General features: G+C 41.2%; 1 protein-coding gene across 1 annotated transcript in view; it reads left to right on the top strand.

Moving 5' to 3' along the window:
* The window catches only part of LOC310951904 (membrane-associated guanylate kinase, WW and PDZ domain-containing protein 1-like), a gene marked incomplete at its 5' end in the record, with an annotated part of 92,317 nt that overhangs the window by 75,969 nt on the left and 1,452 nt on the right, over positions 1 to 14,896 (top strand). Inside the window, 9 exons of the mRNA XM_083920380.1 lie at positions 1,250 to 1,505; positions 4,848 to 4,939; positions 5,757 to 5,952; positions 6,284 to 6,586; positions 9,558 to 9,761; positions 10,889 to 10,976; positions 11,096 to 11,156; positions 12,972 to 13,115; positions 13,241 to 13,379. Of these exons, the coding sequence (XP_083776506.1) occupies positions 1,250 to 1,505; positions 4,848 to 4,939; positions 5,757 to 5,952; positions 6,284 to 6,586; positions 9,558 to 9,761; positions 10,889 to 10,976; positions 11,096 to 11,156; positions 12,972 to 13,115; positions 13,241 to 13,379 (1,483 nt within the window). The remainder of the gene's footprint in view (positions 1 to 1,249; positions 1,506 to 4,847; positions 4,940 to 5,756; positions 5,953 to 6,283; positions 6,587 to 9,557; positions 9,762 to 10,888; positions 10,977 to 11,095; positions 11,157 to 12,971; positions 13,116 to 13,240; positions 13,380 to 14,896) is intronic.

Below are 14,896 nucleotides of genomic sequence, written 5' to 3'. Positions count from 1 at the left end.
CCCATTCTGCCTCCAGTTCAGAGGCATGGATGTTCACAGTAAACTCCCATATGCAAAGAGACTGTGCTGTCTCAACCCATTAAAGACGTCTTCAGGCTGTTGTCCTCATTAAGAAGCATTACTGAATTGTTTGACCCTTCATCTCATACGGTGTGATGAGTGGGAGACTGGGAAGGGCATGGGTTTATTATTAACACCAGATCAAAAATGATTCAGTCATATTGGCACTTGTCAGTAATTGCATTTTCTCAGTAAGGCTAATTTTTCATGAAGCTGTAAAGTCTTTTGTATATCTCTGAGTAATAACGTGGGGAAATCTCTGGTTGCACGATGAAAATACAAAGATTACAGTTTACCATAAGGTGCCTAGTAGCAAAATAACAAAAACATTGTACTTTATACATTGTCTAAGTGAGTGTTTAGACCAAAAACAGACCTGTGTTAAAACAATGCAAGAGGTTGCTTCAGGATACAGTGAGAAATGAAAAAGGAAATCCAGTTTGAGCAAGAGATCCATCAATCTCAAGGTTTATCGGATGCCAAAACACTGCACAACAATTGGCAGTGCAGGTTTTTACAATTCAGGTTAAACTTTTTTTTTTCCCTATGACCCTGTTTTTTTGTTTTGTTTGCTGGAGCCCCCTGATTAGATTAACACTTAATATTTCAATTATTTAACTTCTTTTTTTTAAATGTCACTGTAAAAACTGCAGATTAAAGCATTATTTCTAAGCAGATTATGTCCATTTAACCGAGTAGCAATAAAATAAATAAAATACTAATCTCTTCCCTGCTGTGGAGATTTTACAGTTTGCTTTCATGCCAGTTTTGAAACATTCATGTTGCAGTTGAGACCCACCTTAATCCTCTGCATAGGTTTCCATGCTCAGTTCCTTTTGCGATAAACAAAGAATCATAGTATTCATAAAATGCAATATCTTTGTTCACTGAATTTCTCTCACATTTCTCAATCTGTCTTTGTCTCGCAACCATGGAAACCAAGTCATTTCTCCTCACTCCAGCAGAGCTTTTAGTGAGAGATATTCTACTGTAATGTCTAAAAAAGATGACCTTGGATGCTTTTTCTTTCACTTTGTCCTACATCAACACTTTTCTCACTCATCGCTTTCCCCCTATATCTCACCCTATTTTTTTCATTCTCTCCCTGCCCTCTACCTCCATCTTCTGCTTATATCCTACCCCATCCCTTACACACATACACGTCTTACTCGGTTTTCTGTCTACCCAGCACCAGTTAGAGAGGAAAGACAGCCAGAGCAGTTCCCAGCACAGTGTGTGCAGCCATCGCAGCACCCACACTGATTCTCCCAGCCACCCACCCTCTGCCATGCCCAGTGAGGTTGTGGCTCCCACTCCTGCTGCCCCAACTCAGCCTCTTCCAGGCCTGCCTCCTTTGGACCCTGCAGATGGCACCCTCACCCTCCAGAAGAAGCCGGACCCCTTTAAGATTTGGGCGCAGTCCAGGAGCATGTACGAGAGCCGACGTGAGTAGAATCCAGTTTTAACTTATTTTAGGATTTTTTTTTGCTGATTTTAGAGTTTTAACAGTCAGCAAGGTGTATCCTGTAGAAAATTCTAGACCTTTTTAACCTTATATAAGTGTGAATTTGGCCCGAGATCATCTGATAGGAGAGGTTTGACGGCTTGGATTCAAGATAAATGTTTTTTAAAAAAAGCTATTGTGGAATGATCTTAAAGATCTGAGGCTATCATCATACAATTCTGCAGAGGCTTTTATGTAATTATTTAAAGGAATTTTCTTCCAGAGAGTTTGGTAAGAAGATATATACCAATCTAATTTTTGCACATTTCAATGCATCATTTTTAGTCTGTACAGTTTTTGGCTTCTTTCGGCACTATTTTGTTTGCAAAAACCAGAATCTGCCATTTCACAGCAGTTATCTGCTGGTGGGCGGGTTTTGTTGTTGGACAGAGCCAGGTTACCTGTTTCCTCTCATGTTTCCAGTCTTTATGCTAAACTAAGCTAACAAGCTGGACATAATTAGTATTGATCCTATCAAACTCTCGTCAAAAGAGCAAATACGGCAACTTACCAAAATGTTGATTTATTCCTGTAAATCATTTTGAGAATTTTCCTTGTCTTTGCCATGCGTGATTTTAATTTCTATTCTATTATATTCTGTTATGTATTCTTCCCTTCTATTAAGCATTTTGTAAAATGATTTTAAGTGTAGTACTGTAAAAGGTTTATTGTATGAGCTTGGGATAAGGCAAGGAGGTCAAGAAAATATCATTCAACAAATAACAGCCACTGAATGGTTAGTTAGACGCTTTTGTGAAAAGACATCTCTGCTTGTTTTGCTATGAGTGCATTAACAAATGTATTTCTACAATATTGGAGAAGTTGCACAGAGTCACAGAGCACATCTCTGTCTTTGTGTGTTTGCGTCTGTTGTCTGTGTGTTTGCTTAAAAATTGTGTGCTTACTGAGTCACAACTGATCCTGTGACAAAAGGTGCCTCCAAGAGGAAAGTGTCCTTGAAAACACAAGTGCTTGCTGATGACTGATGTGCTGATGTGTTTGTGTGCATGTGTCAGTCATACGAACACTGTTCTTGCCTTCCTCTCAACTGAAAAGCCTTTGTGTACTTGTGTGCACATCACCCACTGAAGGGACACGCCACACTTCACCTTTTAAACCACATTTAAAAACTGACCATATTTACATTTTCCAGCGACTAAACAGGGTTTGAGACAAGCTGTTAAGCTGCTGATAAACAGAGAAAACAAAATCCAAAACTGGAACACCAGAATGAAGGCAGCCTCTCATATAATTTGCAGGCATGGCCTATTCTTACATTATTCATAGGTAAATACTGTAAGGTTGTCAAACCACTTATTTTCTGTTTCTGATCGAGGAGCCTGAGAAAGGGGAAGGATCTTACCACATAATGGTTTCACTCGACTGTTCTTGGCTGAATTACATCTTACATGTACTTGTACCATTGCTTATATTAAGGGGACAATTGGTCTGTATAATATATAAAATCCATCTTAAAGATTGCATTGTAACTCTGTGGTCTGTTGTGTTAGCTTGTCGCACATTGCGATTGTTACCAGCCACACATGCGCTTGCTGTGTATCACGGAGTTGGTTAACAATAATGGCTGCCTGTAGAATCTAGGACTGCTGCTGATTAAATATTAACTGGGCCCGGAGAGGCCTGCTTTAAGCTGCAGCTGATTGGTATATCTGTTTGATAACCCCTGAAGGAGCTGCAGCCCCTTTTTTGAGTCGGCGGGGGAGGAAGAGAGAGGCAAAACAAGGAAGAAAGAAGGAGACAATGAATGACAAAGAGGCCCAGATTCTCTGTCTGCATTTTCATGTATTCATGTGCATGCTGCCACATACAAGTACAGTCTTGTGAATTTGTGTGAAGGTGATTCCACGCGTGAGTGCAATAGAAAAGCAATATTTCAGTGGCGGGAAAGTGTGATTGAAGGTGAGCTTTTGGGAATTTAGCATTTCCTAAATGCTTCATGTCACCCGTCTCTTGATGTGGCAAACAGCCGTACCTAGCGTGGCAGCCGTGTAAACAGCAGGCGGTGCAAGAAGAAACGGCCTGTGCGGACTGGCCCTGTGGCTTGAACAGACTGACACCAAATTGCCTGTGTCCTCCTCCACAGTCTGCTCTGTCCATGGCGAGATGCAAATGTGTGAGGCGTTGTGTGTATGTGTGTGTGGGATTGAAAGCAGGAGAGAAAAAGTTAAGCTAAATGTGTGTAAGAAAGGTTCTGGGGGCTAATAATGGGGATTGGCATTCAGTAACTTTTCAGGCAGCAGGGGCCAATTGCATAAAACTCTGAGTTCACACGTTTTTAGTCATGAATTCACACAAAGACTCTAAAGAAATGTGAATACTGTACACATTAGCTTAGTCTGATTCATAAAACCGCATGCACATGCCTGATTGTTTTATAAATCTTAATCCTTGTGAAACTGTGTGCACATTCACAGGTCTTATTTCCACAGCCACAGTTAGCAATACAAGTTAAGCTATATAATAAAAAATGTAATGAATGTAGAAAGGCTCTTAAACTCTGTTTGCATATTGTAAGTTGTGCCCTGCTTAGACCTGTCAAAGAGACCGACTTTGTGCATGTTTCTGCAAACCGTTATCTCCTAATCATTATTACTCGACAGAAGGATGATTAATGATTTATTCATATACATTCACATGTTGAGACAGACTTTACAACGTGCTTCACAATTCATCACCCATAAAACATTTCAAATTAAGTTTATAAATCTGCCTTTGATTGATATTTTACAGAATGCTATGTAGACTGTAAAATAATAAGACAAGATGTGTAATTGGCAAACAACCTAAAAACAATGTTATCCTGTCCAACTTAAGTCAATCTCCTCCTTATCATCACCCGCAGCTTTCTCAGCTAAAACCTTGTGAATGCCTGATCTGAAATCGTGCGTGCATTCTCACCGCACAGTCTTCCTTTTATAAATACCAGCTGATGTGGGGAAAGATATATGCAAGGTTTTTGTGTGTGTGAGTATGATGAGGTGACAGCATGATACTTTGCAGCCTAGTTTGTGGTCTACATCTGCTCACCGAGCAGTACTGACTGAGTCAATTCATTTTGACGCTAATAGAAAAACAAACATCTTATTGATCACCGACTACTCAACTGGACGTGGATGTGTGATAATGAGACAAGCATTCAGTGGTTAGCCTACATAGATGCTAATCAGTCAACACGTATAGTAACGTAGAGCCTGTCGGTCTTGGGCATATTTGGTGGTTGAACGCCATGACATGCCCTCACTGTTTCTCTTGTGCATTTCAGTGCCAGATTGCCAGGAGCAGGACATTTTCCTGTGGCGGAAGGATACAGGCTTCGGCTTCCGTATCCTTGGAGGAAACGAGCCCGGGGAGCCTGTAAGTATCCCTCCACCTTTCCATTAGTAGTTAATCACACTGGCTGATGAGTTAGAATTATTTAAGTGTACATACACACCATCCACACTGACTATTTTATATCTCTGAACGCTTAGTCCATTTTTTTAGTAGGTTTCCCAGTTCAATAAGAGGTTCTCTGCTTTGTTTCGGTTTTGTTTTTTCTGCCTTTGCTTTTCTTCCTACTTCTGTGTTGAGCCTGCCTTTAAACCGAAGTATCACTCTGTCTAACTGGAGCTGTTACTCTCTTGAGGATCATATAGACAGCTTGTTAAGAGAAGCAAAGGCCTTACCCACAATCCCTCTGGTTGTGCGCCATATATTTGTCTCAAAAGGATGGAGCAAGAGTGAGAGAGGAAGGCAAATATTGAGGAATAGAGGGAAATAAAATGGCAGCAGGCTTTAGGTCTACCCCACAGGAGTTAGTACTTGTTGTTTGTGCCAAAAGGTGTTGCGTGGAGGTTGTGCAGAACTGTGTGTATACGCCCACACAATGCCTAAAGCACACAAGCTACTCCGTGGCCCCAGTAGACTGCATGGCCTTTCTTGGTTTCTCTGAACGTCAGCCACAAATACTTTGAAGTATGTAACACTTAAAAGATTAAATTAAAAGCAGGAGATAAGTAACAATGAGTCGTTGCGCTCTAAATTTACTTCAGTTTAATACCTCTTAATTAGCCTTAGTACTGCATCATAATCATAAAAGCTACGTCACTCTGTTGATAGACGATACAACGGTATTACAGCATTGTTGAACAAAAGTTAGTAATTGGTTATTTTGTTTGCTTTCCATTTCCAGATCTACATAGGGCACATAGTGAAGTACGGAGCAGCAGATGAGGACGGACGCCTGCGGTCGGGTGATGAGCTCATCTGTGTGGATGGCACGGCAGTGGTGGGCAAGTCTCACCAGCTGGTGGTACAGCTGATGCAGCAGGCCGCCAAACAGGGCCATGTCAACCTCACTGTCAGACGCAAGTCCCCCGGATATGGAGGTGATGAGAGTTTTACATAAAACTTGTGCATGTGTATTCATACATGTGTCATACTGTCAAGGTTAAAAAGAGTGTTTATATAACATTCATTCATTCATTCATCTTCAACCGCTTATCCCGGGGTCGGGGTCGCGGGGGGGCTAGAGCCGATCCCAGCTGACATCCGGCGTGAGGCGGGGTACACCCTGGACAGGACGCCAGTCCATCGCAGGGCATGTTTATATAACATGCATGTGACAATGTTGCTGATATGAATTCTTGAACCCAAAGTTAATGAAATGCATGAGTAATACTTGTCTAACCAGTCTGTTCTCTTCCTCCTCATTTCCAGTGTCAAAAGGGGAAGGTGACGTTCCCCCTTCGCCGGCCTCCTCCCACCACAGCAGCACCCAGGCACCCAGCCTGACGGAGGGCAAGCGGACCCCCCAGGGGAGCCAGAACTCTCTCAACACCGTCAGCTCTGGCAGCGGATCTACCAGCGGCATAGGCAGCGGCGGCGGAGGTGGTAGCGGGAGTGCGGTGGTGCCCGCCTCCCTGCAGCCCTACGATGTGGAGATCCAGCGTGGAGAGAACGAGGGATTTGGTTTCGTCATTGTGTCTTCAGTTTCCAGGCCTGATGCCGGCACCACCTTTGGTAAGTGAGGCAGGCTGAGCTGGAGCTAGTTGAGATTGACAGTGACTTCTATTCAGTCTGACATTAGAATTTATTTTGTTCACTATGGGCTGACAATTTTAAATTGAATCTGACTCGACGGTTTGATTGTTTAGGCATTTGAAATCTGTATTGGTGCATGTTACGTGAAAAGAGTTTTTCTGAAGATCATTATTTCACTCTGTGATTAATTTACTCTCTGACTGTGAGCAGCCTGCACAAACAACTTTAAAACAGAGCAATATTCTTCAAAAGTTTACTACATGGCTCTTTTTCAAAAACAACTTTAAACCTCTGCTTGGGGGTGTGTTTCTGCAGGATTCACCATGTAAAATCAAAGACATTTTAATACCACAAAAGAATGCAACTATACCTCACAATCATATACCTCACAATCATACTGTCCAAAGTATGAAAGTACGAGGGAAGGCCAATACAGATGATATGGCAAAGAATGATTTCTCATCGTATCACCTGTTTGGTGCTTCAATACTACCCTGCAGTTTATAACACAACTCCTAATGTTATAATTAATTAAATTAGCCTTTATAACTAGAAAAACAACTGAAAATGATTACTTCATTTAAGTTTTTGCTAAAAATCATCCAAACTTTCCCATTGTGAGACAATGAGCAATGACAATGAGATATGTACTGTGGCTAGCAGTAGTGACAGTACTTGATTCAGGTCTGATGGTGCTGACTAAAAATAATAAATGTCTGAAATAGATTGAGCAGCCTCCTGAATGCACCATCCACTGTCAGGACACTCCACTATTTGTTTATCAGTGTTAAAGTTTTCATTCAAAGACACTGTAAAACTAGCATTACTGCTTATGAAAAAATCTGAAAATGTTTAAGGCCTCAGCTTTACTTTTGTTAATTAAGACTTTTTAAATACCTTCCTGGGCCTTTTTTGATTTAATATGTTATAAGCCCTTTTCAAGACATGCAGACACCTTGAACGATTGGATCTCAAAAAAACAGAGAGTGAAACAGCCCCAGTCCCCTATGCGTCCTTCCAGCAAAGGGTATAAATGAACTACTGAGTAAAATGACTGATGCCATTTCCTGGCAGCATTACAGTATAAAAAATATTCTCCTCATTGAGTTTCCTCAACTTTATGAATAGAAGGCGCATTGTGTTTGACAGGAGTGTGCTTAATGCCATGGACCGAGGCCACAAACCTACTATCATGAGCTTAGGGATAAAGAAATCTCATGTGTGGAACACACTCCCTCGGGATCAGGCTGGCTGCAGCTTTATCACAAACGCCATCATCACAGATTCATGCCTCACAGCTGCCCTCACCAATTCAATCAGCATGTAATTGATGTCTACTGCATATACTCCATAGCTGTCTATACCATTTATGTATCACGGCGAAACAGCAGAATTGCATGTATTAAAGTTGCTCAGGCATTGATGAGGAATTGTAAATGTCCTCCTCGAACAAATTTGGCATTAACCTCAGAGTGATGCATTTCCAACACCAATGTCATGCCAAGGTCTCTTGTATGGTTAGCCATTATGATGATGTACTGCGGTGTGTCATGGGCAAAAACACAAGAATTGAGTTGATAGCCACACTCACTGCCCAGGAAACGTGTCATTGATCCCATGGGCAAATGGTGCTACTCTGAAAAATGCAAGAATTAATGTGTTATTTATAGTAAGAGTGCTAGTCAATAACCCTGTCTAAACGTCATCTAGTCCTTTTGAGGTTCCTGTCTTTGCGGCTATGTCACTATTTTTCTTAGGATGAGATGAATAGACTTAGTGCTTTCATGTGGTGATCTGGGATTGTGCTATAGCATCCTGCGCTCACTAACCTAATGGATTCCCACCACATCAGCTGAAAAGCTGAAATCAGACAGAGGAATGTGTATTAGTAAAAAAAAAATACAACATATCTTTGAGGATTCTTCCATGATGTTTGTCATTTCGAGAAGAACAAAGCTGGTTCAGCTGATTCAATGTCCCATACATCATAGATTAAAAAAAAACATTTCTCTCCAGTCCAGCAGGGCCCATCCCCCCTCATCCCCTCCTACTATGACCTGGGGTTGGGGTTGTTCTGAGCAGATTGGGTATTAAATCCTGGGCACTTGCCACACCCTGTAATGTCCCACATCTCATTATTTAGATAAAGCGACAAGATACAAGCCCATTTTTCAGACAAGAGGGAGGGGTATCTGTGAAGTGAGGAGATGTAATAAATATGGATGTTGCAAAAAATACTGGATGGAACTGGGGAGTGTAGGGAGGAGCATAGATAGAGAGTGAGAGGGAGGGAGGGTGAGGAGAACAGGAGATCCCCAGGGTCCTTTCAGAGCTTCTGTGTCAAGATGTGCAGTATTAAACACTGTCACTCAGTTGCAGATTGTTTTACTTGCAGCGTTGACTACATGACTGGTGCCATACATAAGCTTTAGGCTGCACATCTCAGAGTGCTCTTCTTTAGGAATCCTTATCACTTTCTGAGCTGGTCAAGATACAACAGCTTAATTACCTGAACGCCTTGCATTGCAGCAGAGATTGTGTCCTTATTGATCCCTGGCAGGGAGGTGCAGTCATGTTGCTTTGACCGCTGTATTGATAGGCTGTCGAGCGTTAGCCACTGTGGATTCTGACCAATCGCATGTGATTTACAGCCCGTCAAATGATGGGGCCAGTGGACAGATTATCCATTTTCCCACTGAGTGGGGACATCTAGTATTTTGCATGTGTACTGATTGCCACATGTTTTCTGAAGTTTAATTGGTATTCAGTGATTTGGGTAATTCATCTTTGTTTTTTGTCTCTTTCTCTCTTTTTCATTCTGTCTTTTCTTTTTCGTAAAATATAAATCAATTGAATCAATCAACAAAATCAATTTCAATCATCACCCCACACTATTTCTAACACGCACAATATATATACATACAAACAAACATGTATGTTAACACAAAAGCTGGAAATGCTTGTGTGGCCATGCCCCACAAAATAGGACGCATCATCGAGGGCAGCCCGGCGGACCGCTGTGGGAAGCTGAAAGTCGGGGACCGAATATTGGCTGTTAACTGCTGTTCCATCACCAACAAGTCACACTCGGACATTGTAAACCTGATCAAGGAAGCCGGGAACACAGTCTCGCTCAGGATCATCCCAGGTGATGGTAAGGCTCTTGGCTTCCAGCCTCATATGGTTGTTTCATAATGCAGCGTTATGTGACTTATTCATGGATGTGGTGGGAAGGAAAGGGCACCACTGCTCTTCACAGGCAATGTACTTTTCATCAGGGTTTGAACCCTGGTATCTCAAAGAGTGACTCACTGAGTAGGAGGAGTAAGCTGTAAGTTGCTCCCAGAAACTCCTGTAGCACTTCTACAAGTCTTCTTTCTCTATTATTTGAATATTTGAAAGTATTTAAAAACTGTAAACACTGTTCTGTTGGGGTTAATCTCTTCCGCTTAGTTAAGGAAAGGAAATAGAACTGCGTCATATTGCAGCACAAGCAGCTTCACTTTTGGGTGAAATATTTCAAGTGCTATAACAAGGGTGCTCATTATTGGCTGAGCCACTGGTCGACCGATGAAAACACTTGAAGAGGACTGCAATGTCCATAGACAGACAAAAAGTAGCTCAATTAATACTGGGGGTGACACACACACACACACACGTTCACTAACTAGCAGGCTTGTGGGTGTACATGCAAAGATGTTTTCCTGGCATGGCCTTGTAATATTTTAATATTTGACAGCATTAACTGGAAAACCTTTTTCTCATTTCAAATATCATGAAATATGTGTGTGGCTACAGCAAACCTGTTCACCTCAAAAAGAGAAAGAGGTGGCTGTGAGAAAGTCATATTTCTTGGAGTAATGAGGGGAGAACAAGTAAAGGAGCCTGAGACGAAGGCTAATGTTCTCGCTAAACACAGACATATTTACCCAGCGTCAATGGAAACTAATGTGCTGCAGTGTTTACTGGTGATAAGATGGAATTTAAGAAAGGCAAGAAAAATAAGACAGTTGTCCTTGTTTTTTTCTCCCCTTTGCTGATGTTTTTCTTTTATGCAGTTGGGGCCTGTGTTGGCCACGAGCAAATGGCAAATGACAACATCACAGGCAGTTAGCATCAGGTTGAATAGAGTAGCCTGTGGGCAGCTCAGTGGACTCTTCTGGACAGTGACATTTTGTTCTCTTTTGTCTTCTGAAAACCCTGCTTTGGGCAAATGCATTTAACAAAAGCAGTCACTTCATTTTAGCTCTGCAGGTTTAAAAAAAATGTCTTTCTGTGCAGAATCTTCCAATGCTTCTCTGCTGACTAATGCTGAGAAGATAGCTACCATCACCACCACACACACACCTCAACAGACCACAGAGTCCCGGTAGGTGATAATGCATCCATTTATTAATTTATTTTTAAATATGCACAAATGCAAAAAAAAAGGTGTTCTTCAAAACAGCACAATGTATATTATTCATACAAGGGTTTTTTTCTTTAAAGGAATAATTCAAAGTCGAAAGGAGCTCCTCCTCCTCCTCCCATACAATCTCAGACAACACAGGTAAGAATATATATATATTTTACTCAGTTAATGATTGTATAGATTTCACATCAATACTTCAGTTACCACCTATCAATCATGTACAGTAACACACACTAAAGCATTTAATAGAGGAAATCAACTGTTCACAAGGTAGATATGAACCTTTTTTTATCTGAGTTGCCAAACAATGGCACATTTTCAGACAATCTCTCAAGGAAGGCAGTCATAGTGTTGCACTCACATCATGTCAGATTCTTGGTATTGGAAAAGAAATTGTCGTACACATGGTTTCTGAAGCTATACAACCATCCGATCAGTTCTGATGAATGATACTGGCAGCTTAAACATAACATTTTCACCAGTGCTGCAAAATGTGTACAGGAAACATTGTGTACATTGACACAGGAGTGTTGGGAAACTGTACACAAAGTGTGAAAGCCTCATAATAGATTTAGAGAAGCTCACTCCCATTAAAATTGTCATTTTTACCAGAAGAAAGAAAGGCCATAAATCAACAGTTAATTCTAAGTTTCCGCAGATCTTTAGTCCAACAAATTTCACCGTTAGTCTTCCTGCCCTTTCGTTTCATGAGTAATAATGTAAACAAGAGAGTGTGTAATTTACCGGCCATGGTGGCAGTTAAACCAAGGGGGCATATAACAAGAAAAACAAATGAATTGCTCTATCTAAAGGCTGATTGAAAGCATGGATTAGGAGTTGAGTGATGCTGTAGAATGTGCACAAGTATGTTGAATGTGTTTCCATTCACAATCCCTGAAGCGGCAGGGCTTGCCCTTACCATCGTGTGACCGACTCGCTAATCTGCTTGCTGTGCTAACCTAAGTGCCTGTTTCTGCATTACGTGCATCAATCTATGCCATAAATACCATATGTAAAGCTAGATGCAATATTGACGCACTTTTGAGGCACCCTGAATCGCTGCATTGGTGTTCTTGCCATTTTAAATAAAACTACTATTTAAGTCATATTTTGTTACATTCTATTACATATAAAGTAGATATCTCCCATATAAATGATCATATTTCCACCTATTTTGAATTATATTTAAAGGGCATTGGGCCTCATGCAAGAATCACTAGGATGAATAGTTTCGTTCCTAATTGGCTTCTACATGTGATTTAGGAGAACTTGTCGGATTCACCAACTTTCTCGTATTTTGAATTAAGAGAACACTACAATATCAATTTGAAATATCAATGCAAACCTGCAAACCAGCTGCAGTCATTGATCGCATTGCTGTGGTTGGACAGGTTTTTATTTTAAAGCCATTTTGTTATCAAACCATTTTTTTCTTTAAAAAAGTAAGAGAAAGTTAAGAATACTACATTTTGCAAAAGGCCCATTGTTCCCTAAACATATGTCTCAGATGCTTTAAGTGCAAGGTTATTGGAAAGGTTTTTCCCACTTCACTTGAATTTCGCTCTTAAATGTCTACATCATTTTAAAGTCTGATATTCAAATGAGTAGTTTCATTATGAATACAGTTTTTTACTCTGGAGAGGAAATATGTTTGGGAGAGACCAAACTTCTGTTGGGAGAGAGCTTCTGATGAGCATGGTAAGTTTTGGGCCCAGCCCTTGTGATGCCCTTGCTTAGTGATCTGTACTCTGCTCACAGGCTCATGTGGCATTAATTATTCATTCATTACAGGGGATTGTACTGCCATTGACATTTTGTGAGTTTTTGTGGGACATGTTTTGATTAGTCCTGAAGTTTGGACTAACCTTTTGACTCCCTTGTGCATGGATTAGTCACTCCTCCTCTCTGGTCTCCCTGTGACTTTCTCTTTATTCCTCCTTTTCTATCTCATAGGATGCTGAGTTCTACTCTGTGGACCTCGAGCGGGACAGTAAAGGTTTTGGCTTCAGCCTGAGAGGAGGACGGGAGTACAACATGGACCTGTATGTGTTGAGACTAGCGGAGGATGGGGCTGCTGTCAGAAATGGCAAGATGAGGGTATGAAACTATTAAAAGCTGAATTTTTGACTACTAAGTTTATATTTCTCCCTTTTGGCAGAATACATTTCCTCTTTGTACACTATTATTAGCCAGCTTTGACAATAACATTTACTCTACTTTAGGTGGGAGATGAGATCCTGGAGATTAATGGTGAGAGCACAAAGAACATGAAGCATTCACGTGCCATAGAACTGATCAAGAATGGTGGTCGGAGGGCACGCCTCGTCCTCAAACGGGGAGATGGATCTGTACCTGAATATGGTAGGTAAACATATTGCAATGTTGTCGTCCTCTTCCTGTAAATAACACTGCTAATGCCAGCATAGAAATCTTATTGTTGTTCCAGCTGTACACACTGCAGACTAGAATAAAGCCTTTTATCTTCTTAGTGCAACTCAGGGACATACACACTGATTTATTACTGTAAATGATACACATTTAACAGAAAGACACTTTTTGATCCATGAATTTAAAGTGAGTTTCAGCACAAGATTGAGCTGTCAGATATTATTGATCATTGAAGGAATGGTTGTTACAAAAGCTTGTTCAGTGGTTTATACTCTATAGGATCTGTAGCAGAGATGTTTTACAGCTGAAGTAATATTCCCACCCAAGAGATATATACTCTGCTGATGGATTATTCCTCTCACAGTTTGAGTCATATTGTTGTATTTCTCAGCACTATTTTCTGGGGTTTCATTTTCGGGCGCTCCCCCTCCCTCTGAGATGGATTTGTGATACCGTATAAAGTGTAATATTTTTTTGTCTTTCACAACAAAGCCCTTCTTCTCTCTATTAAAATGCATTGTAAAACGGCCTCTTGTCTGTTTTATTTGTTTTCCCCTCTCTATTCCTCTCTCTCTCTCTCTCTCTCTCTCTCTCTCTCTCTCTCTCTCTCTCTCTCTCTCTCTCTCTCTCTCTCTCTCTCTCTCTCTCTCTCTCTCTCTCTCTCTCTCTCTCTCTCTCTCTCTCTCTCTATCCCTCTCTCTCTCCCTCTCTCTCTGATTGTCTCTTGTTGCTGGGCTCTTCCTCCTCTCTCCAGCGATGATGGCTCCTCATCTCGCTGTTGGTACAATGAGGAATGACAAGATGGGAGAGCCCTGTTTCTACCTAATGGGCCAAAATCAGACCACGGTTTGTAGCCAAAAGTCTGTCCCAATCCACTCCCCTTGTCATCTTTTTCCTTTCAATTTTATCCACCTTTCGTTCCAGCTCATCCCTACCTGAATCCCACTATGTCTGTGTTTGCGCGCGGGTGTGTTTACATAGTGTGCATGTTTTATGTCTTGTCATGCCTGAATTTACCGTAATTTAACTTCTGTGAACCTGTACACGTACAAAGCCTCCCCCAGCGCCACACCATATTTTTACTGGGACTAATTTAATCCCACCTCACATGCTGCTACCATAGCAACCTGTCTCTAATTTGGCAGACCTGTCGTAAAACACACTTGTTTTTTTTTTTGCTTTGAGTTTGTTCCTCCCGATGATGCACTCCATGGGTTGTTCAGCATTTTGTTTTGAATGATTTCCTAGGTGCCTGCTGTGCCCATTGATTACCCCTGCCCTACACTTGCCGATGTGATACACCTGCTGTTGTTGCTGACATCACCTTGTGTCTCAACCCACAGCCCTATAGAGAGAAACCTATTGAAGTGATTTATCACAGTGATTTATCACTTCAATGCATTTTATGTTTATACATGTAAAGCAGAATGTCACACATCAAATTAGAGTAGCCTGATTGTCTCTAGGGATATCTATGAAAGAGCACATGT

Source organism: Echiichthys vipera, assembly GCF_963691815.1.
Source record: "Echiichthys vipera genome assembly, chromosome: 9".
Lineage (NCBI taxonomy): Eukaryota > Metazoa > Chordata > Actinopteri > Perciformes > Trachinidae > Echiichthys > Echiichthys vipera.
Note: the sequence above shows the minus strand (reverse complement) of the source record. Positions and strands in the feature narration are given on the sequence as shown.